The 26,715-nt window shown below is 42.9% G+C and overlaps 1 protein-coding gene across 1 annotated transcript in view; it reads right to left on the bottom strand.

Annotated features, from left to right (window-relative positions):
* Window positions 1–2,185: 2,185 nt before the first annotated feature.
* The window catches only part of LOC126471551 (uncharacterized), a 1,058,515-nt gene continuing 1,033,985 nt past the window's right edge, over window positions 2,186–26,715 (bottom strand). The window contains exon 5 of the mRNA XM_050099778.1: window positions 2,186–2,479. Coding sequence (XP_049955735.1) covers window positions 2,346–2,479 — 134 coding nt within the window. The 3' untranslated portion in view covers window positions 2,186–2,345. The remainder of the gene's footprint in view (window positions 2,480–26,715) is intronic.

Raw genomic sequence — 26,715 nt, forward strand, 5'->3', positions numbered from 1 at the left:
GGCAACTTTCAAAGGTGGTAGTATGGACAATAAGAGAAGAAATATCCAGTAAGCATGGGTTCTAAAATGCATGCCTTAAGAGCTACGAGCACTTATTCAATAGAGGAGATGTGTTCCACAGTAGCGAAGATGAACAAGTGTTCCTATCTCCTCAGGACTGATTTTCAGAGCCAATGTTTGCTGAACTTTTTTCCTTGTTTTGGTCCATACTACCACCTCTGGAAGTTGCCTGTCCTACAGTCTTAGCAACAACGTTACCGGTACATGCATTCCACTGTCAAATGTATAAGAACGGGTTTTGCAGCCTCGATATTATGAAATAGTATACTAATCGATTCATCCAATTCAGAATCACTAATGCTTCGCTTTCCCTTGGTGCATGTTCTCTTAATTTGTATAATGAACTACCGTAAGAAGCTGATGCCATTTCATAAGTCAAGGAAGAATAGACCCCAATAAATCTCTTAGCACCGACAGCAAAAACTGTTTAAAACAATAACTGAAGAATCACCCATGAAAAACAATTTCATCTTTGATAGCAAAGTAAGTAAACCGACAAATAAAACTATCAAATTATAACAGTGTAAATCTATTAATAACAGTATAACTTAATCTAATAATATTTGTGAAAACTGCGTAACGTGAATCGTATTGAAAACATTAAGTGTTATCTCAGATTTCCGTGGAAATTGCAAATCACATACTGCTGGAAATAAATATCGCATTTTACTTAAATTAATGAAAACTCACATTAATTGCATTACTTGTGTCTCAAAGTAAAGGCAAATAAAATAACAGTAAAGTTATCGGAAAAAATTACGTTCCGCGTCAAAATATCAAAACTTCATTGTCGTTGGGGGTCGCCTTGCAGGTGCTTGATTTAGCAACACCTTTGCAAAGATTGGTTTTTTGTTGATTCGAACAGTAGAAGGGTCTGGGTGCTTAATGTTTCAAAAATTTAAAATAAGGGTCACCCTAGTGGGTTTATGCTATTTGTGTTGCACAACACGTTTTAGGGTACCAGAATTACTTTCACTGAAGTTTAGTATTTCCTTTGTTGCTTTGTTAAAAGGATTACTGCTAAGTAACATATTTGTAATAGTGTTTTAGAGGTACATGATATGAATGTTGATATTTCAGACAGTACTAAAAATATTTTGAAAGTGTCCATCCGTTCTAAACACCCTCGTCATTTGTGTGTCAGCAGACTTAATCAGGCTCATTATTCATCAGTTCAACTTTCTCAGTAGGATTACACCTGTTACCTACCGCAGCAGACACCTGCACATCCATAAGCCTGGTATATACATACTAATTTTATAAAATTTATACGTCTTTTTACTATTAACTGTACTGAAATATTTGCATGGATAATAATCAACTGTACTGAAATATTTGCATGGATAATAATCAAATCTGATATTTGTTACTGATGTGTTTAAACTACCGTTGGTTATAAGACCTCGAAACGAAAAGCCAATGTAAATAAATAAATAAAAAGTTGTAACCTCGTAGCATTTGCAGCACTTACGTGTAGTTTCTATGCCAATCGATCTGATTATGTGTTTAATATGAAGTAAAACCGCAAACGCGTCGTAATTACGATAGCTTGTTGTTATAACATAAAAAATTGACTACGATTCTGTCGTTTGGGAGGAAATGATGACGTACCAATATAATTCAGTAGTGGATTATAACTGTCCATATTATCGCGTCACAGACTTTGGCTAATTACACACCATTTTCAGTAAAAAATCTCTTTGTAGTGTAGCCACCATTTTTAGTGTCGAGGATAAATGGGTTTGACCAAAACCGGTTGAGAAGTCGACGACAGCCAGTACTGATTACTGCCTAAGTAAAACTGACAATACGTTCGTCTACAAGAGATACGTTTAAAAACAAAGAGTAAACAACACACATTTCGGTAGTTACAGGGCTAGAATGAGAAAACAATACCAGATGCTTGCATGCTGTACTCGCACTGTGGTCTAACATACTTCGACCAAACAAATACACTCCGGGCACTGCAGACAAGCTCCATAAAATACCGAATAAAGCAATTATTTATGCGATCGACATTATTTTTCTCCTCAAAATTTGAAAATCTGATTGTAGGCGTACTATTCCGACATAAGTACAAAGGAACAAATTGCTTATATTTTTCATTTTTTTACAGTTCTTCCGCAGTAGACTGTCAAAATAGAACTTTTGTTGGTTTATTGTATATGCATACAATTTAAAGCTTTTGCCATCTCTTTGGTGACTGATCTTCAGAACTTTTGAGTAAACTGGAGAGATGCGGATTATAATTGAGAATCCGACGTGTGAGTGCAGGCGGCGTGGAGTTAGGTGTCTGCGATCTCCGTGGTCTCGGGGTCCGAGCGTTCCTCCACCACGGTGTCCAGCTCCAGCGAGGGGAAACCACGGCTGAGCGCCCTCTCGCTCCTCAGGCTCACCGCTCGTGACGAACGGTCCGACCCTGTAAAACAACGAGCATTGATTTCTTGCAGCTCATTGACACTGAAACACCAGAGAAACTGTTACAGGCATGCGTGTTCAAATACGAGATATGTAAACAGGTAGAATAGAATGCTGCGATCGGCAACGCCTATACAAAACAACAATTGTCTGCCACATCTGTCAGATCGGCTACTGCTGCTACAATGGCAGGTTATCAACATATAAGTGAGTTTGAACGTGGTGTTATAGTTGGCACACGAGCGATGGAACACAGCATCTTCGAGGTAGCGATGAAGTGGGGATGTTTCCGTACTAGCATTTCATGAGTGTTCCGTGAATATCAGGAATCCGACAAAACATCAAATCTCCGACATCGCTGCGGGCGGAAAAAGATCCCGCAAGAATGAAACCAATGACTACTGAAAAGAATCGTTCAACGTGACAGAAGTGCAACCCTTCCGCAAACTGCTGCAGATTTCAAAGCTGGGCCATCAACAAGTGTCAGCGTGCGAACCATTTAAAATGGTTCAAATGGCTCTGAGCACTATGGCACTTAACTGCTGTGGTCATCAGTCCCCTAGAACTTAGAACGACTTAAACCTAACTACCTAAGGACATCACACACGTCCGTGCTCGAGGCAGGATTCGAACCTGCGACCGTAGCGGTCGCGCGGTTCCAGACTGTAGCGACTAGAACCGCTCGGTCCGTCCTGCCGGCGCGAACCATTCAACGAAATATCATCGACATGGGCTTTCGGTGCCGAAGGTCCACACGTGTACCCTTGATGACTGCACACAAAGCTTTACGCCTCGCCTGGGCCCGTCAACGCCGACATTGGACTGTTGGTGACTGGAAACGTGTTGCCTGGTCGGACGAATCTCGTTTCAAATTGTATCGAACGGATGGACGTGTACGGGTATGGAGACAACCTCATGAATCCATGGACCATGCATGTCAGCAGGGGACCGTTCAAGGTAGTGGAGGCTCTGTAATGGTGCGGGGAGTGTGCAGTTGGAGTGATATGGGACCCTAATACGTCTAGATACGACTCTGGCAGGTGACAGGTACGTAAGCGTCCTATCTGATCACCTGTATCCATTCACGTCCATCGTGCATTCGCCGGCCGGAGTGGCCGAGCGGTTCTAGGCGCTACAGTCTGGAACCGCGTGACCGCTACGGTCGCAGGTTCGAATCCTGCCTCGGGCATGGATGTTTGTGATGTCCTTAGGTTAGTTAGGTTTAAGTAGTTCTAAGTCTAGGGGACTGATGGCCTCAGAAGTTAAGTCCCATAGTGCTCAAAGCCATTTGAACCATCGTGCATTCCGGCGGACTTGGGCAATTCCAGCAGGACAATGCGACACCCCACACGTTTAGAATTGCTACAAAGTGACTCCAGGAACGCTCTCCTGATTTTAAACACTTCTGCTTGCGCTTGGATGCCTTGCAATGTTCTGTTCAGAAGACATGTCCACCCTCTCGTAATCTTACGGATTTATGGACAGCCCTCCAGGATTCATGGTGTCAATTACCTCCAGCACTACTTCAGACTTTAGTCGAGTCCATGCCATGTCGTGTTGCGGCACTTCTGCGTGCTCTCTGGGGCCCTACACGATATTAGGCAGGTGTACCAGTTTCTTTGGCTCTTCAGTGCATTACAATACAAAATGTACAGGAAGACATTGCAAATGAGTAAGACAGTGTCAAAAATGGAATGTCTTTTATCTGGGATAACGCTGCGACGGCAGAACTCGGAGCCTGTAGGACGAGAGTTTCGAATCATTTTGTATTTTAGAGCACATTTTACATTATCGAACGGGTGGCAGGCACCGTTTGTTTCTACAGGCAAATTTTTAGATGGCACAGCTGACAACACACATAATATAGAAAAAGTTATTTCAGAATTTTAATTTTAACACGTAAAAGCTATTGTTTACATTCTTATGTAAAATGGGTACAATGCTGACCGTTAAAATTGTAACACATCGAAGCTGGCATTTAACACCGTCAAATCTGCATATGCTTTCATGTGCAAATGATTAGCATTTTGAGGCAACCGCACAAAATACGTAGGGGTAACGCCATTTTCATCGACTATATATAAGCTTTGATTCAGAAATCGTATCTGAATGTTGGTGGTTACTTTAGAATATCGTGTCGAAGGAGAAAACGTATGCCAGAATGTGTCGGAATCAAACAGTGGTAGGCTCGTGGTCTGTCGCTCCGCGATATTGCTGCTCGCTTCAGCTGGAATCTCATAACTGTGCTGGTATGACATCTACATCTACGTGATTAGTCTGCTATTCACAATAAAGTGTCTGGCAGAGGGTTCAATGAACCACCTTCAAACTGTCTCTCTACCGTTCCACTCTTGAAAGGCACGCGGGAGAAACGAGCACTTAAATTTTTCTGTGCGACCCTGATTTCTCTTATTTTATCGTGATGATCATTTCTCCCTATGTAGGTGGGTGCCAACAGAATGTTTTCGCAATCGGAGGAGAAAACTGGTGATTGAAATTTCATGAGAAGATCCAGTCGCAACGAGAAACCCCTTTGTTTTAATGATTGCCATTCCAATTCACGTATCATGTCTGTGACACTATCTCCCCTATTTCGCGATAATACAAAACGAGCTGCCCTTCTTTGTACTTTTCCGATGTCATCCGTCAGTCCCACCTGATGCGGATCCCACACCGCACAGCAATACTCCAGAATAGGGCGGACAAGCGTGGTGTAAGCAGTCTCTTTAATAGACCTGTTGCACCTTCTAAGTGTTCTGCCAATGAATCGCTGTCTTTGGTTTGCTCTACCCACAATATTATCTATGTGATCGTTCCAATTTAGGTCATTTGTAATTGTAATCCCTAAGTATTCAGTTGAATTTACAGCCTTCAGATTTGTATGACTTATCGCATAATCGAAATTTAGCTGATTTCATTTAGTACTCATGTGAATGGGCTCTGAGCACTATGCGACTTAACTTCTGAGGTCATCAGTCGCCTAGAACTTAGAACTAATTAAACCTAACTAACCTAAGGACATCACACACATCCATCCCCGAGGCAGGATTCGAACCTGCGACCGTAGCGGTCGCTCGGCTCCAGACTGTAGCGCCTAGAACCGCTCGGCCACTCGGGCCGGCTCATGTGAATAACTTCACACTTTTCACATCGATGGTTTCAGGGAGACGATACTCACTCGACGCAGTGCGAGATCTCAAAGCCTAGTGACGAAGAGGACAAATACACTGACGGAAAACAGCGACACCAAGAACAGTTGTGCGACATAAACAGTATTTGGTAGGCATTTTTCTACATCAGGAAGATGATTTCTATTCAGATTTTACGCCAGTCGCATAAGAGTGGCGCTAGCAGTGCCACTATGAGGATGCAAATCAGGTTTGCTTTAACTACACGCTGTAGCGGTTGTGAGCGTTAGTTACCTTTGAGACTGGACACAGTGAGTTGGTGTTAGTCAAGAACGCTTTTAAAGCGACAAAGACTCCATTATCAACACCTCACTGAGTTTGAACGGGGTCGTGTATTCGGGCTAGGAGAAGGTGGATGTTGCTTCTGCGATGTTGCAGAAAAACTTGGTAGGAGTGTAGTCACGGTACTTGATTACTAGCAGCGGTGGTCACTGGAATGTACTGTCGCCAGAAGACCGGGCTCGGGACAGCCACGTCGCCCTACCGAGAGGGAAGACTATGATATTCGGCGTACGGCTGTACATCGTACTGCATCTGCAGCAGCAGTTTGAGCAGCAGTTGGCACCACAGTTACAAATCGGACAGCTCCGAGCCAGACCCCAAAACCACCGCTATTTTCGACTTCAGTGTTGTCAAGCGAGAGCTCATTCGAGGGCAGCGTGGAGGTCTGCAGCGTTTGCTGATAAAAGCCGGTTCTGTCTCTGTGCCAGTGATGGTCGTGTGTTGGTTGAAAGGAGACCAGCTCATTCGAGGGCAGGGTGGAGGTCTGCAGCGTTTGCTGATAAAAGCCGGTTCTGTCTCTGTGCCAGTGATGGTCGTGTGTTGGTTGGAAGGAGACCAGCTCATTCGAGGGCAGGGTGGAGGTCTGCAGCGTTTGCTGATAAAAGCCGGTTCTGTCTCTGTGCCAGTGATGGTCGTGTGTTGGTTGAAAGGAGACCAGCTCATTCGAGGGCAGGGTGGAGGTCTGCAGCGTTTGCTGATAAAAGCCGGTTCTGTCTCTGTGCCAGTGATGGTCGTGTGTTGGTTGAAAGGAGACCAGCTCATTCGAGGGCAGGGTGGAGGTCTGCAGCGTTTGCTGATAAAAGCCGGTTCTGTCTCTGTGCCAGTGATGGTCGTGTGTTGGTTGAAAGGAGACCAGCTCATTCGAGGGCAGGGTGGAGGTCTGCAGCGTTTGCTGATAAAAGCCGGTTCTGTCTCTGTGCCAGTGATGGTCGTGTGTTGGTTGAAAGGAGACCAGCTCATTCGAGGGCAGGGTGGAGGTCTGCAGCGTTTGCTGATAAAAGCCGGTTCTGTCTCTGTGCCAGTGATGGTCGTGTGTTGGTTGAAAGGAGACCAGCTCATTCGAGGGCAGGGTGGAGGTCTGCAGCGTTTGCTGATAAAAGCCGGTTCTGTCTCTGTGCCAGTGATGGTCGTGTGTTGGTTGGAAGGAGACCAGCTCATTCGAGGGCAGGGTGGAGGTCTGCAGCGTTTGCTGATAAAAGCCGGTTCTGTCTCTGTGCCAGTGATGGTCGTGTGTTGGTTGAAAGGAGACCAGCTCATTCGAGGGCAGGGTGGAGGTCTGCAGCGTTTGCTGATAAAAGCCGGTTCTGTCTCTGTGCCAGTGATGGTCGTGTGTTGGTTGGAAGGAGACCAGCTCATTCGAGGGCAGGGTGGAGGTCTGCAGCGTTTGCTGATAAAAGCCGGTTCTGTCTCTGTGCCAGTGATGGTCGTGTGTTGGTTGAAAGGAGACCAGTTGAGGGTCTGCAACTAACATGGGTGTTGTATATATATATATATATATATATATATATATATATATATATATATATATATATATATATATACAAGGTGTTCGGAACTTACCGTTACAAACTTCTAGGATTGTAGAGGGGAGTGAGTACATGTTATACGAGGAACCCATATCTGGAAACGTCAGCCAACGATGCTGCAGGGCGTTAAAGTTACACACGCCGGCGCCTGTATATATATATATAGTCAATGTCTGTCAGAATGTTCATTAGAGGTTAGAGTATCGTCAAAAAATTCGAAGTAAATCGGCGAAGTACTTTTCGAGGTTCATGGTTATAACATTGAAAAACGCCTTGCCTTGTTTCAGAACATCAGGACATTGAGGGTTTATGGAAAACGTGTCGTTATTGTACAATTATTTGTAAGAAAATGACTGGAAAAATCACATTGGTGGGTAAATAATTTCCATATTTGGTTAATTTCGTATTACAATTTTGCATACTACGAAGGTATGTTGTTTCAAGACAACGGCGCATTGAAGATTTATCGAAATCGCGTCGTTCTTGGTACGACTTCTTATAACTGAATGTCAGCAAATGACATATCAGCAGTTAAAGCCTTCAGGATATCGTAATATGAAACACGTAGTCCTGCATATAAAGTTTCACTGTAGTGTAGTGGACAGAGTTGCGGAGTTGCGAAGTGAAATGTAGTTGATTCCCGTCCTGATACATCGAAATATTTTTCATTCATCTTCCAGCTTTCTAAAAGATTCTGGGATTTTCTTATTAATGTAAAGGAAGTATGTACCGTAATATTCGATTTTATATATATATATATATATACAGGAAGTGTGACTATTATAGTTACAAAATGAAGAGGCGAGTAGAGGACAGTGAAACAAGAAATTAATCCTAATAAACGTAGGTCCAGGAGCCAGTGTTTCCGCTGACACGATGTATTACAACAGGCTATGATAGAAACGAATTACTATAAGTGTTCCAGATGGCCACTGTTCATGCAGCCTTCCTCATCGGAGCCTGTATATGGGCGAAAACTCCAGGCATTTTCTGACTGCATTGACAACCATGCATTCCCACAGCTCATCGACACTATCAACAGAGATGGAATACACCAAATGTTTTAAATATTACCACGCAAAATAATCCAACTGGTTCAAGTCACCGCTACGGTCGCAGGATCGAATCTTGCCTCGGGCATGGATGTGTATGATGTCCTCAGGTTAGTTAGGTTTAAGTAGTTCTAAGTTCTAGGGGACGGATGACCTCAGAAGTTAAGTCCCATAGTGCTCAGAGCCATTTTTTTGGTTCAAGTCAGGGAGGACATGGTACTGGTGATGCACAACCGATGCACTTGTCAAAGATTCGTGCTACTTATGCCCAAACAGCCACACGAAAGCGTGCCAGTGCACTCTCATGTAGCCGGCCGTGGTGGCCGAGCGGTTCTAGGCGCTACAGTCTGGAACCGCGCGACCGCTACGGTCGCAGGTTCGAATCCTGCCTCGGGCATGGATGTGTGTGATGTCCTTAGGTTAGTTAGGCTCAAGTAGTTCTCAGTTCTAGTGGACTGATGACCTCAGAAGTTAAGTCCCATAGTGATCAAAGCCATTTGAACTCTCATGTATATACCACATATGCAAGTTTATACCATAAGGAAGATCATCCGAATACTCGATTAGCTTGTGTTGCAGGAAGTGCAGGTGCTTACGATCAGCCAGGTAGGAAATGTGGCGCTATCAGTGGATCTGGAACGACACCGTCCCAAACGTTAACGGAAAATCGCTGCTGATGTGCAGTATCAAGGATAGTATATGGATTCTCATGTCTCGGCTAAAGCATGTTTCAATTGTAAATAACATGTGCACGAGGAACTATGGATCATTTCAACATTGTCTAAGGATCCATTGGCAGAAGGCAACCCATGGTGGAAAGTCAGGAGCACATTTTCTACATGAGATGGGTTCAACTGTCCGTCAGGTAGTATCCGCCAAATAGCGGATGGCGAAACGCGTTCTGTTGCACCAGCCTTCTGGTTTTTGTGCCCATTCTGGGTCTACCTTCATGTTGCACTTAAATGAACCGGTCTCACGCATATGCTGATGGGACCTAGGGGACACTCTGTAGTCTGGCTGTCTTCTGCAAATACGCGTCGAGATGCAATCGTGCTGCCTCCCGTTGCACTGGCACTAGCACGCCCACAGATGAAGTGGATGTCAGCTATATTCTCCATCTGAAAATGTGTATGGAGCCATGGTAACCGCTTTAAATGCTACAAGTGCATCACGGCGTTGGAGTTCACTGTGGGTGCTGGTAACTGGAACGTAAGATTGGCTTTATACCGCAGCCTCGCTGTCACGTACCGCCGGCAAGACTTGAAACTTGAACATTGACTGATTATTTCAAGGACACTCTAAAATTCGCACCAATGAATGTAGCGTACTCAACCAACCGACAGCAATCGAAGCTGTAGCACAGACGCCGGCCAGAGTTGCCGAGCGGTTCTAGGCGCTACAGTCTGGAACCGCGCGACCGCTACGGTCGCAGGTTCGAATCCTGCCTCGGGCATGGCTGTGTGTGGTGTCCTTAGGTTAGTTAGGTTTAAGTACTTCTAAGTTCTAGGGGACTGATGACCTCAGAAGTTAAGTCCCATAGTGCTCAGAGCCATTTAAGCCATTTTTTTGTAGCATAGACGTAGCATTAGGCATTCTCAGTGTTGGGACACTGGCATGACTCCACTTGTGCATAAGCTGTGTCGGGGAAACCACTCGTTTCCGGACCCGTGTTTACTAGGACTACTTGAATGTTTCGTTGTCCCCTTCTCCCCCATTCGTTCGTACCTGTACTAGCAAAACAGCTTGTATAAGAGCGCTTTCTCTCTCAGGAATGTGTTCGATTTTGTGAACATGCCAGAGAATATGGACCAACGAGTTGCAAGGTTGCTTTCTACTTCACCGCCTGATTTGATCGTAAGACACCATTTACTTATTCATCCAAAATCTTGCTACAATGTGGGAAACATAATTATTCTGTAAACTTTTTGTGTTATTAGGTGAAGAACGTGAGTGCATACAGATGCATACACGTACACCACACACGTACACATACACACACACACACACACACACATGTACACACACTTACATGAAGTACAGAAAATTTAAAAGTAATATTGCTGTAAATAAATGACTTTTTGGCTTGATCAGAAAGAGAGCTTTTACTACTTCTAAAACGATATTTTGCACTTGCTAATTTGAAGCCTTATATTTCATATGTAAAAAAAAAAAAAAAAAAAAATCACCAACTGAATGGAAGCAGTGATATAGTAAAAATGACGTTAAGGTTTTACTAAAAGCTGAGAATGGTGAAATAATATTTATCTGATGTGGCTGACAATTGTAAATTTGTATCACACTACATGCTGTTTCAAAAACATGGAGCGTGCTGTCAAGGAAATTTTTGTTGTTTCAATGGGTGTAGCCTAGGGTTTCAGAAAATCGTCGCTAGATGTCATTCGATGCATCTTCTCAGTTCGCAAACATTCAGAAATAAGATGGCGTCAGCTCAACAGAAGGTGTTTGGTGTGCTGCAGTTTTCAAATAATGAGACAATGATTTCGGTCTAGCGTGCTTTACGTCGGCGTTTTGATATTGATCCGCCTGTACCCAAAAATATTCGAAGAGAGAGGATGCTTGTGCAAAGATATGAGTCCAAGTCGACCTCGAACTTCTGATGGCATGATGGAAAGAAATCGGCAAATATTTTAGAGGAGTCCACGAAAGTCTACTCGCTCCCAGCCACGATCGCATTACCTACTGGCATCTCAAACACTGCCCTCCCTCCTTCCTTGAAGTTCTTGCCGCCCTCTACAACGTAATCCTTTCCACCGGCTTCTATCCCAACATGTGGAAAACCTCCTGCACCCTGATGTTCCCCAAACCTAACAAGCCACCACCCGATGTTTCTTCCTATCGCCCCGTATGTCTCACCTCAGTGTTGAGCAATCTCTTGGAGTCCATCCTTACCCAGCGCATCCATCACCACCTCCACCGACACCACCTCCTGCCCAACACCCAATGTGGCTTTTGACCTTCCTTCTCTGCTGACATCCAGCTCCTACGCGTCACCCATATCCTCTCCCTCCAGATTAGCTCCTGTCGCTCCACCATTTTCGTATCGCTAGATCTCAGAAAGGCCTACAACCGCGTATGGCATCCCAGTTTCCTGTTTAAACTCCAGATCTATGCCCTTCCTATCAACTATGTCTGTTTGATTGCCTCCTCCCTCTCCCGCCGCCCCTCTTACGTTACCACCCATAACACAGATTCCCACACCTTTTACCCCTCTGCGGGTGTGCCCTAGGGCTCTACCCTTTCCCCTCTCCTCTACCTCCTCCACACAGTGGATATGCTCCAGCCCCTCTCCCCCTCCCCAGTTCATTTCCTACAGCATGCTGATGACACCGCCTTCCTTGCCGTTGCTCCTAGCCTTAAACGGTCCAATCGCCTTTTCCAGAATCACCTTGGCCTTTTTGCCACATGGTGTAACCAGTGGCTTGTAAAAATCAATTCTTCCAAGACCCAGGCAATCATTGTAGGTCATACCATTCGCTCCTTCTGGCTCCTTGATTTTTCCCTCACCATCTGTGCCTGTCCTGTCTATATCTCTCTCAGCCTCACCTACCTTGGACTCACCCTTGCCCACCACCTCACCTGGATCCCTCATCTCAACTCTATCCAGTCCAAAGCCCACAACTGCCTCCATCTCCTTAAACTCCTCTCTGGCCTAGCATGGGGGTTGAAACCCTCTACCATCTTCCACACCTACAAATCTCTGATCCGTCCCATCCTCTGTTATGCCAGTCCCGTCTGGATATCTGCCCCCCCCCCTCCCGCTTAAATTCTTTAAGTCCCTCCAGAACCTCAGATGCATGCACTCTGCCTCGCTTTCCATATATGCCTCCTGTTTCCCACATGGATTCTCTATGACCTGATCCCTTTCCCACATCAGCTCCTTTTCCTCAAACATATCTGACTCCTGTACACCTCCTGCCACATTGATCCCCCCCCATCCCCTGGTTGCTCCTTTCATCTCCAACCCCCGCCCATTGCTGTGCCTTCACTGTTGTGTCCTCCCTACCCTCCACCTCTACATTCTTTGTATCCATTTCCAAGATAGCTTCTGTCAAGTCCCCACCTGGATGATGCACTCTCTCCCTCCATTTATCCCTCTTATCAGCTCTGATCTTCACTTCCCACCCCTACCTGTGTCCTTTTGCTGGGCTCCCTCTTCCACCCCCCCCCCCCGCCCCCCGCCTTTCATCCTGTTTTCCCTGCCTACCCCATCTTTGACTCCATTCTCTCCCCTGAGTTCTTTTGCTTTCCCCTCCTCTGCCTTCTCCACTCCTTCTCGCATCCGCCCTGCCCTCCTTTTTATGTGTGCTCTCCCTCCCTCCATCGGTTGCCCCCCCCTTTGCTTTTTCCTCACCTCCCCCCTTTTCTTTTCCTCTCATCTGCCCAGGTTTCCCCCCTCCCCCCCCCCATCTGCCTTAGGCTGTGGTGTGTCATCTTTGTGTCTTACTCTATAGTGCAGTGTTTAAGTGAGTGTTCAGTGTTGTGCGTCCCCTTTTTTAAGTGTTGCGAACAGAAACCATACTGTCACCAGGTGTAATTTTTTTATCTCTTGCGAACAGAAACCAGACTGTCGCTGTGTTTTTTAATTGTACCTGTATACTTACTGTGTGTCTTAATTAGCATCAACAACGCTTGGTGTTTACATTTCACTTCCACAACTTTCCGGCATTTTACTGCTTTCAAAAGTCACCGCTTTATCGCCTCTTTTTATTGTTTGTTATCTTCTCATTATGTTTTTAACTCTTCTGTAGGCTGAAGAGCGGCATATTAAGCTGCTGTGCTGCCAGCTCCTCCCCAAAGGGGGGAATTGAAATTCAATAAAGGAAAAAAAAAGTCTACTCGCTGCCCAAGAAGAGAACTGGCTACACCTCATACGACTGTCTGGCGAATGTTAGGGCGTCTTTTGGTCTATAAACCATATAGACTACAATTAGTGCAAGCTCTACAGGTTGGTGATGAAAGGGAAACGGCTGACTTCAGCAGTGCTGTACTAGAGGACATGGAAGACAATACATTTTACCAAGGTTCATTTTCAATGATAACGCAACATTTCACGTTAGCAGTAAAGTAAACCGACATAACATGTGCATATGGGGACTCCAGAAACCCCACGACATTATTAAGCGCATTTGGGAGGACGACGGTTTGAACCTGCGTTCGGCCATCCCGATTTACGTTTTCCGTGATTTCCCGAAATCATTACTGGGAAATGCCGGGATGGGTCCTTTGAAAGGGCACGGCCGATTTCCTTCCCCATCCTTCTCGAATCTGTTGGGACCTATGACATCGCTGTTTGGTCCCCTCTCCCAAATCAGCCGACTAATATTATTAATCACGAAAGAGAATGACCGAAAGTAAACGCTTTTTGTGCCGTTTATCGCAAAAAAGTGTATGGTCCCACAGTGACATGAATGAGATATCTTCAAATTCTGCACAACTGGCATTTTCCGTGTAGCTCCAACAACGTACATCATTTTCTCAATGACACTCTTCCTCTACTCTGGATAGGTAACATGGGACCTCGATACACTGCCTTGTATTCCTGGCCTCCAGGATCGTCAGACATGACCTCATGCGATTTTTTCTTGTGGGATGTGTGACGGAAAATGAGGTCATCTCCTCTTTAACATGTACGCAGAAGAAGTGAAGAACTGAATAACAGCCGCCATAACTTTTGTAAAAGCTGATACGTTGTGAGAAGTTTGCAAGGGCTTTAGCTATCGTCTACATGTTTTTCATGCTGCTGGTGGTGGACACATCTAGCATTTATATTAGCATATCTACAACTTTAGGATTTTGTGGGTATTTTAGAATGTATCCTATGTTTGTAGTATGTTTTTATTAATAAATGTGTGGTTTTGAAGTAAGGTCATTCTTTTTGAAACACCCTGTATTTGTAATGGAAGTCTTAAAATTTAATGTCCTTGTCGACCTTACTGACTGGGCAAGGAACTTTCCTTTTTGACTTGTAAAATGTTTATTCATATAAATTTTTGTATGTATATAACAATTGAAAAAAATGTCTAGCGTATGGTATGGACAAAGGGGGAAATGTGCTTATTAACAGAGCTAATTAGAAGTTTTATGCGCTTCCATTTTCGTGAACAAATTGTGATTTGCAAGCCAGATTCAGCCGACAACTGCTGTTGGCGAACACTGCAGTTATAATGAGAAGCATGTGTTGTGTGGAACATCAGCTCGTTTCTAAGCGTGCACCAACCATGATATGCTTCATCATGGAAACACGTCCCATGTGAGGACGGCTTAACATTGAGTGTATACAAAGGAACTTGGTGCAAATGGTGCAGGATTGTTTAACTGGCAGGAGAATGTGAATGTGAAAGAAATGCTGAAAAAACTTAATTCGAGTAAAGACAGTACTTAGCAAACTTTAAGAACCGTGTAACAAGGCACAAGCTGCAAGCTCCTACACATCTTCCCATAGAGACCATGCAGATAAAATTAGGTAAATAATAAATGAAAAGCAGCAGTTTGCTTTTGTTCTACAATATTACTTTTATTACTTTTATTGTACCTAATATTGTAGAACAAAAGCAAACTGCTGCTTTTCATTTATTATAATGTTGTTCTACCAAGAACCGACGGAAGATTCTGTTAATATTAGGTAAATAACAGCTCGCACGAAGATGTAGAAGCAATCATTCTTCTCACGCTTAGTCTGTGAATGGAACTGGGAGAAATTTTGCTATATGGCACAAAAATATGTTCCCTCTGCTAGATATTTCAAAATGATTTGCAAAGGTCAGATTTCATACAGATCACACATAATCAGTTTATCAATCATTTTTCTGTAATAGGTCTCGGATGTAAAAATAATGGTGAAGTAAGGGATGCAGTTTGTTTAAAACTTATTGTTTAAAATCCTCAATATGTATGTTTGTTTGCAAGTGCAAGCACACACTCTTAAGGTAAACAAAATAAATCTAAAATAAACCCAGTCTTAAGAAAAACTAGAGACAAATTAATATCGATTGATCTATTGCCACAAACGGACGAATCAGTCAGTTATTTGCGCATTAAAATCTCTTTACTAGGCAGGTTAATCAGGAGATCTTGATCAATGTCAAATTGGAGAAGTTTAAGGTTTGTTTTGTTGTCATATGTAATTGATGGTAGTTCCTCGAAATTCGAAATGTTGCTATCGAATCAGCGTATGAAATACATCGCTTTAAATTATGATGTACGGTGGTATTTCATTTCAAGCACTGAGTGTTGGTGGGTGCTCTTGTCTAAGAAGGTAGTTGAGTCACATCCCAATGGCCTATTCTACGCATAGTGTGGATAACGTACTCTTACTATAAGGATGGAAAAACATCAAGTATTTTGGTGGGTTTTACTTGAGATATATTGTTGTTATTTACATGAGGCCGTTCTTTTAATCACTGACTCATCATTTTCTTTCTTGCAAATGAGACGAGAGCATGTACATAGAATGATGCTGAACAGCGGTATCCCTAGAGTCTTTTTTTGCTGCTGAGTAAATGATAATAATACCCCTACTTCCTGCATGTTATAATACCCAACGGAAATCACTACGCTTCGTTAGTTTTACATAGTGACCCAAAAGTCCGTTAACATTTGAAAACTCAATACTTCACATAGGAAAGTAGGTACAGAGGTAAAAATTTGCACACATGCTTGAAATGATATAGGGTTTTACTGAAAACGAAATAAAGTGCACAAATGACCAACAGATGGCTCTTTATATGATACAAAACCAATAATTATCGTAACAACTGATGTTTAGTGAAGACGATATTCTATACAACAAATGTGCATCATGTCGGCCATCGTATATCTGTAGTCGAGGTACAACGTTGTGAACATCACTATACAGCATACCAGTAGGTATTGTGAGAAATTGCAGTCCGATTATAACACAATTATCGATATTACATATAATGGTCTTATCTGACTTCTTTGTCTGTTTTTCCTTACTGAGATTTCTGTATAACTATGCTCTTTGAGGTAAGTATTTTATTCTTTATTTATGATAAATTATGAAATACTAATTAATTTATGAATGTACTTTCAAGAGTAATGTACTGTAAAGGAATCTAAGTTAATACTGTAAGTCTAATACTGGTTCGTGCACAAGGAAAGTAGGTTTGTAATCATGTAAAACTTGGAGGGAAGTCCCTCCGCAATGGAACTGGTGGGAATACAAAACGTGGATCTGACGGCCGAACTGCAAGGCTCCTGTGTGGTGTGAGTCAGTCGGTGGCTAGCAGGCAATTGGTGTGCATCTTGTGAACTGAAAGAGGCGAGAAGAACTGCAGGATTACATACTGTAGCCTCTGATGCCGCCTTTTTTTTAATAGCACAGGAGATCGACGCTGTCTCCACCTTCAAATCAAATTATCAGTTTAGTACTGTATAATCTGCATGGACTAGTTGTATGGTGTTTGCTGTGGCCGCCGACTTCAGACATCGTAGTGCCTACTGCATCGGCATCTCACTTCCCGACCAACCAACAAGGATGTTCCTGCATCACAGTACGCATATTCACCAGGAAAACCTACGTCGTCTGTGTTGTCAAAACAAATATTTACCGGCAGCCACAACACAGCACAACACCAGGTCTCCACCAAAGGCCGCCAGGGGCCGCTACCCGTTCGCGGGGCCTGCAGAACAGATTCTCCAGAGGTCGCAACAAGCCCAGGAACTACTTTGCTACGCCAGGCACGTGATCGCAAATAGTTCCGGCAGATAAATACGCCAAACGGGCTTTATAGGGAGGCGCACCGCCGGCGAAGGGCAGTTCGTCCCACTGGTTGGACGTATGCTGAACTACCACCCCAGCAGCCACGGCCAGACCCCTCTTCTAGCTGGGAGATCGCTTTCCGATGGAGTTGGTATAATCGACGAACATCTTGACATTGTATGATTGTGACCTCTCTCTGTGAAGAGTCGGCTCTTGTCCCTTATTTGCCGGCAGGAGTGACTGAGCGGTTCTAGGCGCTACAGTCTGGAACCGCGTGACCGCAACGGTCGCAGGTTCGAATCCTGCCTTGGGCGTGGCTGTGTGTGATGTCCTAAGGTTAGTTAGGTTTAAGTAGTTCCAAGTCTAGGGTACTGATGACCTCGGATGTTAAGTCCCATAGTGCTCAGAACCACTTTTTTGTTTTTTTTTTTCCCTTATTTGTTACTATATTGGTGACGATCCGCAGTTAGGATTGAGTCTGTCGCTCTTTTGGAAACTATATTATTGTTTCGTTTTGGTGAGTGTAATAAACTATTTTAGAACTTGGGTTTTCAGCATTTGTATTCTGTTAGCGCGGATACTTCACTGTTGTTTGCAATAATTTGTGTTCTATAAACTTTGTGGTCAGCCACCATATTTTATACTTAATCATTTACTAAGAGAGGGTCTTATCCGAAGTGCTACAATGAATCAAAGTATCCCGTTTCAATGAACTGAAAAAGCAATTGTTTTCGTTCACAAAAGTTAGCAAAGTGGAGTTATAAAGTACACAATTATTTAGTGAGTATAAGTTTTGAAATATTCCACATAGGTTTCGTGAATGGACAGTTCAAGTATTTAGTTCAGATTCTTTTATTGAAAAGTGTTTACAGTTTCATGTATTACGTAGTTAACAGTATTTACCATATTGTGTTATGACTAAAGTGTTCAGGCGCGATCTCAGTTTACCGATGAATTAGTTTCTGGGTCACCTTCAAAATTGTTAAACCAGATTTAAATGTCATATTAAAATAAATGCAATCAAGAATAAGTAACTGGCTTCAATTATTCAGACTATACTAGATACAGGTGTCACATACTCCATTTGAGCTATAAAATGAGGTACTGAATATTATTCGAGAATCCAAATAATAAACACAGCAGTGAAACTACTTAATAATTTACCTGTAACTATCACTGTCCTACTGTAAATTAGATACTATTATTGACACAGTTGTGCCTGAACACATTAATACTTGTCCTGTGCATTTCAAGACAACTCACTGGTACATTACTTGCTGAATTTTGCTGCTGCCTTGTATCTTATCAGCAAAACAAGTTTAGGATCAAGTTAAGTGAACCCATGTAGTTAACTTTTTTTTTCATGAACCACTATAATACTGGGTACAATTTTGCCTAACTGGGCTGTCGACCGTTTCCTTTTACGTAATTACACCCTAATGAGGTGATTATTAATAGAACCTGGGTTCGATTCCCGTTTGTTTTGCTATTGTTTCCTCTCAATAACACCATTTCCAGAATGGGAAAACGGTCCGGTACCTTTTCATTGGACAGTCACAGTCACAAAAATGCTTTCACAGGAATAACAGTATCGGTATATTGCTAATTTAGTAGTAGCCGCCAATGTCAGAGGATGTTGTCTTTTAGTATCCCTAATGAGGTCCGTCGATCGCGGTAGACTTGGGACTTCACGTATCCACACAACAAATAATCACACAGATTGAAATATGGGGATCTGGGAGGCGGATCTTCACGAGATCCCAAGCAAGTGACGTGCGAATGTGATCTTTCACATGGGTAGTAATGTGGAGTAGAGCGGCATACAACATAAGTCGTACATTCCAGCGTATATTTATCAGCCAGGCTAGGGATGATGAGACCCTGTAACACATCGGCGTACCTCCCACCAATCACGCTGACATTGTATACACGATTCTCATGCGGCTTAACTGACATCTTGTTGTCTAGCACCATGTGTTCCCCAATTTTTGCATTTGTATCTTGTTTCAATAAAACTCCATGTCACTTCAGGTTTGTGTCAAGTTTTACCTCCCTGTCTACCCTATTCCCTGAAATAGTGTGTTTTAAAACGTAAACAGACCTTTGGGTCCCTCTATCAATGCTGAGGAGAGTGTAGTGAATATTGAGTCACGTTTATTTCCTTCATTACGTTTATTCCCTTCATTAGAGGCAACCGAGAGGGTGGGAGGAGACGGGAAAATTCCTGACAATGTTCATTACTCGGCTACTCAAGTTGCCTTTGGATAGTGCAAAGCTTTTAATCAGGTATGATATAAATGAAACGAGACGGCGTCTCAGAATTATGCATGAAAATATAGTGGAGCGTCCGAGGACCCACTAGTTTAGACGAAACAAAATAAACATGTCCATCTGAAATACAGTTGAAGACAGGTTTAACAAACGTTACTGTAAGCCAGTTCTTGGGTTTTATCACATCACGCAGTTAATTTGAGCCCTTTATTTACTTGACGACATGCTACAGCTGTAATTAACATGATTTTCTTAACAGACTGTATGAATTTGGTCTTCACAGGTTAACCGCTATTCCGCTAATGGATGGAATGCTGTTTCGTTTTTACTCTGGCATGCGGCACCCATGTGTCATCTCCAGTGAGATGGTCGAGAAACTCATCCCCTCTCTGCCAACCACTGTAGGAATGTCAATTCTGTGGCTAGACATTGGGTTTTTTTTTTTGTTCATCTGTCAGTTGCCTTGGCTCCCATCTTGCACAAGATTTATGAAAATAACGCCACCAGGAGAGAATTTCATACAACAGCAAGGGAGACTTGTAATGGAATTGAGGAGAGTTCTGAAAGTGTAAAGCACCGGTGGTGCAAAATTGTTTGCCGCACACTTTCCATTAGTTCTGATGTCACCAGGGATAGTCGGCCTCTGTGGTCTTCGTTGTGAATATTGGTTAGTCTTTCAGCGAATTTCCTGCACCATCGTCTACCATACTGTCGCTCACATGTCGTGTCCACACATGTGGCGCTATTGGCGATGTATCTCTGCTAGAGTGCTTCCGAGTGTGAAAAAAAAACTCGGATAACTGCACGAACCTACCACTTGGCGGAAGACAATATCAGAACATACATTTTATCCTAGCACTTACGCAGTAAGTACTGCCATCACAAGACTGAAACTGCACCGAATTTTTTCACGCATACCCCCTCTCTACGCCTGTGCATGTGGATTCCTATCTGACTTCGCATCTCATCTCTTGGTGTCATGCAACACTGGATAATAGCCTCGTGGAGTGGCAAGGACAGAAGGCTGCAGAAGCAGAGAGCAAGCTACTTGCAATGGAGTCCCAGTTTGACAGTCATGATGGTTTATTGTGAAGGACATGGGCCACACATTGTAGTGCCTGCTGTGCTACAGGAAGAAGTATTAAAGTGCACAATCACAAGTTATCTAGACATGAAGTGGACAACAGACAGGAGAGCAGCTGAGTGTTGCTGGTGGAGAATACACGAAGCAAACATATAACAGTAAGAGAGAAACTGTGCCATATGTGCAATGTACAGATTTAGGTTATCAACATATCACTACAGAGGTTGCCAGACGAACGTAAGCCTGTTCAGAAGATCAGAATGGGTATTTTCGGACCTTTTGGCCAAACACTAGTAAGGAATGCTACACCCAGATTGTTGAGCATTTGTTCTTGCTATGTAGCAACGATCAGTATTTTTGAATCAAAAAGCTAACGTTATAGTACTTACACTGATCAATAATTGGTTGTTGAATTTCGGTGTTTCAGTAATCATGGAACAGGGCACTAGCTTTGTGTCGGAATTGATAAAACATAGATTAGCTGTGTTGTGGCATTTATAAGACACAAATTCTTACGTAAGTGAAATTTCGTGTCTGGCCTTTGTGCCACTGGTTTTGGCACACTCGCTTTTGAACAAGTTCTGTAGATTCTGATAAGCGCCATCCTTAATTTTGTTTCGATGTAATTAACAATGTACAACTGCTTATTCTAAGGACACTGGGCCTCGACAATATGGATGACATCTACCAAAATTATTCTTTTTTTTTATCGGTATATTTCAAAAAATTCGTAAAGTACGATTGTGCTGAAAATTTAACTAGGCAGAATTTACATTCCGATGCGCAGCGTACTGATAATGCACTAGGGATACGGTAAGGTGAGTTTGACTGGTTGGGGGAAGTGCAGCTGGCCTTCGAGGACGCAGTATGGCCAGGTAGGTGAATGTCTATACAGCGCCACACACCCCTGTAAACTGCCGTTTACTGCCACAGTGCGTTATGTCCAACAGTATGTTGTAAATTAGGGTTTAATGCTCTAATTACTCACAGTCGGGCGGTAATTTGAAATGTGTCCGTTACCAGCGCGAGTCTTAAACTCAGAGTAAAATTGATCTGACTACGAGAGGATGCTGGAAAGGTTCCAACTTCACATTAAAATACGAACATTTCAACGTTTTAGTTGTAAACGAACGGCATGACTGGGTAATCTCTCATGAAGTGGAGCGTTTGTTTGTGTTTCTTTAACAAACAGATTCGACAACGATGAAATGTTTCTCGCTGACCTTCTTACAAGAAAGACGTAAATGCTGATAGCCTCCTCAAGTGCTTGGAGCTACTGCAATCAGAGAGGAGTCTGCCTTTGAATCATATTAGTACACGCCCATGCTTAAAGAAATGTGCAGTCAACAAACGTGATGGCTGAATCTGTTGCCTTGTTGCCACGAGCTTGGTTCTATGAACCTGCATCCTTGTAATAGGCCAGTGAACCCAGTGCTCTGTGTACGACCTACCAAAAAAAAAACACGTTTATATCTGGATCTACATCCATATTTGTATACATACTCCGCAATTCACCGTATGGTGTATGGCGGAGGATACTTTGCGCTACTGCTAGTCGTTTCGTTTCTTGTTGCATTCATAGACGAAGCGAGTGGAAAGCGACAATCTATATGCCTCTGAATTAGCCCTAATTTTTCTTACACTACTGGCCATTAAAATTGCTACACCACGAAGATGACGTGCTACAGACGCAAAATGTAACCGATATGCAGATGATTAGCTTTTGGGAGCATTAACACGAGGTTGGCGCCGGTGGCGACACATATAATGCGCTGACATTAGGAAAGTTTCCAACCGATTTCTCATACACAAACAGCAGTTGACCGGCGTTGCCTGGTGAAACGTTGTTGTGATGCCACGTGTAAGGAGAAGAAATGCGTACCATCACGTTTCCGACTTTGATAAAAGTCGGATTGTAGCCTATCACGATTGTAGTTCATCGTATTGCGACATTGCTGCTCGCGTTGGTCGAGATCCAATGACTGTTAGCAGAATATGCAATCGGTGGGTTCGGGACGGTAATACGGAACGCCGTGCTGGATCCCAACGGCCTCGTATCACTAGCAGTCGAGATGACAGGCATCTTATCCGCGTGGCTGTAACGGATCGTGCAGCCACGTCTCGATCCCTGAGTGAACAGATGGGGACGTTTGCAAGGCAACAACCATCTGCACGAACAGTTCGACGACGTTTGCAGCAGCGTGGACTATCAGCTCGGAGACCATGGCTGCGGTTACCCTTGACGCTGCATCACAGACAGGAGCGCCTGCGATGGTGTACTCGACGACGAACCTGGGTGCACGAATGGCAAAACGTCACTTTTTTTTTTTTTTTTTTTTTTTTTTTTTTTTTTTTTTTTTTTCGGATGAATCCAGGTTCTGTTTGCAACAACATGATGGTCGCATCCGCGTTTGGCGACATCGCGGTGAACGCACATTGGAAGTGTGTATTCGTCATCGCCATACTGGCGTATCACCCGGTGTGATAGTATGGGGTGCCATTGGTTACACGTCTCGGTCACATCTTGTTCGGATTGACGGCACTTTGAACAGTGGACGTTACATTTCAGGTGTGTTACGACCCGTGGCTCTACCCTTCATTCGATCCCTGCGAATCCCTACATCTCAGCAGGATAATGTTAGACTGCTGCCCTGGCCAGCACATCCTCCAGATCTCTCACCAATTGAAAACGTCTGGTCAATGGTGGCCGAGCAACTGGCTCGTCACAATACGCCAGTCACTACTCTTGATGAACTGTGGTATCGTGTTGAAGCTGCATGGGGAGCTGTACCTGTACACGCCATCCAAGCTCTGTTTGACTCAATGCCCAAACGTATCAAGGCCGTTATTACGGTTGTTGTGGGTAGTGATTTCTCAGGATCTATGAACCGAAATTGCGTGAAAATGTAATCACATGTCAGTTCTAGTATAATATATTTGTCCAATGAATACCCGTTTATCATCTGCATTTATCCTTGGTGTAGCAATTTTAATGGCCATTAGTGTATATTATCTTCGTGGTCCTTAGAGACATGAACGTTGGCGACGGTATAATACTTCTGCAGTCTGCTTTAAATCGCAGTTCTATAAATTTCCTCAATAGTGTTCCGCGAAAGGAATGTCTAATACTCTACAGGGATTACCATTTGAGTACACAAGCACCTCCGTAATAGTCACGTGTTGATAGGACATACCAGTAACAAATCTTGCAGAACGCCTCTGAATGCTTCGGTGTGTGTGTGTGTGTGTGTGTGTGTGTGTGTGTGTGTGTGTGTGTGTGTGTGTGTGTGTAAAATAATATCGGTGGTCCTGCCACTATATACCCTGAGGCACTCTTGACGATACCATCGTCTCTAATGAGCTCTCGCCGTAGAGGACAATGTATTGGGTTCTATTACTTAAGAGCTTCTCGAACAGCTCACGTATCTGAAGTATTCAATAAGCCCATAACTTCGTTAAGTCTGCAGTGGGACACCGTGTCAAATGCTTTTCGGAAAACTAGAATATGGAATCTGCCTGTTGTCCTTCATCCATAGTTGGGCATATATCATGTGAGAAAAGAGCAAGCTGAGTTTAGCACGAGCGATGCTTTCTGAAATCTTGATGATTTGATGACATAAGCTTTTCGGTCTGATGGAAATTTGATATTCGAACTGAGAATATGTTCAAGAATTCTGTAGTAAACCAATTTTAAGGATATTAGTCTCTAATTTTGCGGGTACATTCTTCTAACCTTCTTATGTACTGGAGTCACCTGCGTTTTTCTTCAAGTCGCTTGGGACTTTGCGCTTGGCGAGAGATTCGCAATGAGTGCAAGCGAAGGGTATGGGTATTACCGTAGAGTAACTGGGGTTCGATAGGAACCTGGTAACTTGCTTTCAAACCTTTCGGTTGCTTCTCTACGTCAGAGGTACCTATCCCTACGTCCACCAATTGGGAGTCTGTGCAACGGTTAAACGACTGTATGTTTGTACGATACTTTTGCGTGAATGGTTCCTTAAACGCAAAGTCCAATACATCGGCTTTCCTTTTGTTGTCTTCTATTGACACAGGTCAACGAGTGGCCGAATGTAAACCTTCTACCCGCTTAGCAATTTTCCCTAGAACCATAATTTTCTCAGATTTCTAATACGATCTTCTGCGAAGGTGTGATGGTAGAAGTTGTATGTTGCACGCATCGATCTTTTTACAGACGCACGAATTTCTATTAACTTTTGCCTGCCGTTATTTGCGCATTATTTTTTGAACCGGAGTACATCAGTCTGATTCCTCAACACTATTTCCAATTTTTATTTATTAAACCACAGTGGGTCTTTTCCGTCCTTAATCCACTAACTCGGGACGCATTTTCTCCAGAGCGTTTTACAATCAGTTTAAACATTGCCCATAATTCCTCTGCGTCCATCATATTTGAACAAAATGATGTCAATTCATTCTTAATGGGATGCTAACAACTGATTACCTACACTGTCCAGGAAAAATACTCCCTGGACTTCTTGATGGAATTTATTACCTTTAGTTACCAATTTCGCTGTTACGACATTATGATCACTAATCTCATTGCCTATAATGACCTTGTCGACAAGGTCAGGCTTGTTTGTAGCTATTAGGTTTAAAACATTTAGAAGGGCAAGAACTTGACCGTCGAGGTCTGCCAAGCCTGATTTGGTTAGTACTTTCAAATGGGGAGGAACAAACGTCGATTGTGCTTAGTTTTTGAAGTTTTTACTGGTATAAACGAAAGGTGCAGTGTTCATCGTGTGCATGTGTAACACTTTATATATATATATATATATATATATATATATATTAGAAGTAGGTTTATATTGTGTAACTGTGTCTCTGCAATTATGGAGTGTGTATTCTTTGTTATTCAGAGTCCTTGATTTGACAGGAAATTTAGTTTTGTAACGTATATATGGAACAAAGCAAAATGATTTGTTAAAATGATAAAATATGTGTACCGTATGTTCATAAAAGGGAAATGTTTATTGAAAGCTGGTTCATGTTTAAAGCACTTGTATTTGTAATGTGTAATAGATGTAGGGAAGTCATTTCACAACGGAGGTGGCGTGGCGCGATGTAAAAGGTGGTTTTGGCGGTCGAACTGAGCGGCTCCTTTGTATGAACGGTACGCAGTATGTGGCTAGCCGCAGCACGGTACACTTCGACGGTGCTAAGGGAAGCAATTGGAAGCTACTTTAAAAAGGATTTGCCTAGGATGTGTATCTAGCTGTTTTTTGGTATTCTCGGCAAAAAGGAATGGCTCTAAGATGGTGAAAATCCGAAGCCAAGAAGAGACTTACAGAGCATTCGAACATCAAGAGCCGTGAGTACAGTTAGCCGCCTTGTCGCTTGTCACCGATCTTGGCCACTGCTTCACTTCATACATTCAGTAATGTACCTGGGCATGGACCAGTTAATTTGCATGTGGTTTTAATCATAATCACAAATACAAATTTGTGTCCAGAACCACATTTTCTATCCTCATCACAAACCTATGCAGGGTCCTCACCTAAGTGTTACTACAACCAAATATCCTGATTTAGATGAACAATTATTGTATTCAAGTGGTTAATGTAAAAGGAATAGTAAAAGGTAAAGTTAAAACAACAAAAGTGAAGTTCGACAGGATTTTGCTAAAGTATCCTTAGTTTTGTAGGAATACAGTGGAAGATTGTGTAAATATTGTCTAAAATACCTGCTTCACAGTCGATAAAAAAGGCAAGTAGGTTAAGTTCATTTTCAAAAATAGTGATATTTCCGTTTCTATCATGAATGGTTCCTTGTTTTTGAAGGTAATTAAGCCCACTGTTGTATTTTAGTGTCTTACAAAGTAAATTATTAACTACTCCAAATGATGTGAATGATTAGATTTTTGAAATAGTCTTTTCCACTGTAATAATCAGAGCATTGACTAAAACTGTACTAGTTTATGGGTCCCCTATCATATTTTCCACTTACTAGGAATAAACTGAACTATTAAGGTTGCCTGGGAAAACTGATATATCTAGAAGAGTTTAAACAGTGTATTTATGATATTATCCATCTTTATTTTTTTTTTTCATATCAGTTAAAATAAAAGACCTTC

The sequence above is a fragment of the Schistocerca serialis genome, chromosome 3, assembly GCF_023864345.2.
Source record: "Schistocerca serialis cubense isolate TAMUIC-IGC-003099 chromosome 3, iqSchSeri2.2, whole genome shotgun sequence".
NCBI lineage: Eukaryota > Metazoa > Arthropoda > Insecta > Orthoptera > Acrididae > Schistocerca > Schistocerca serialis.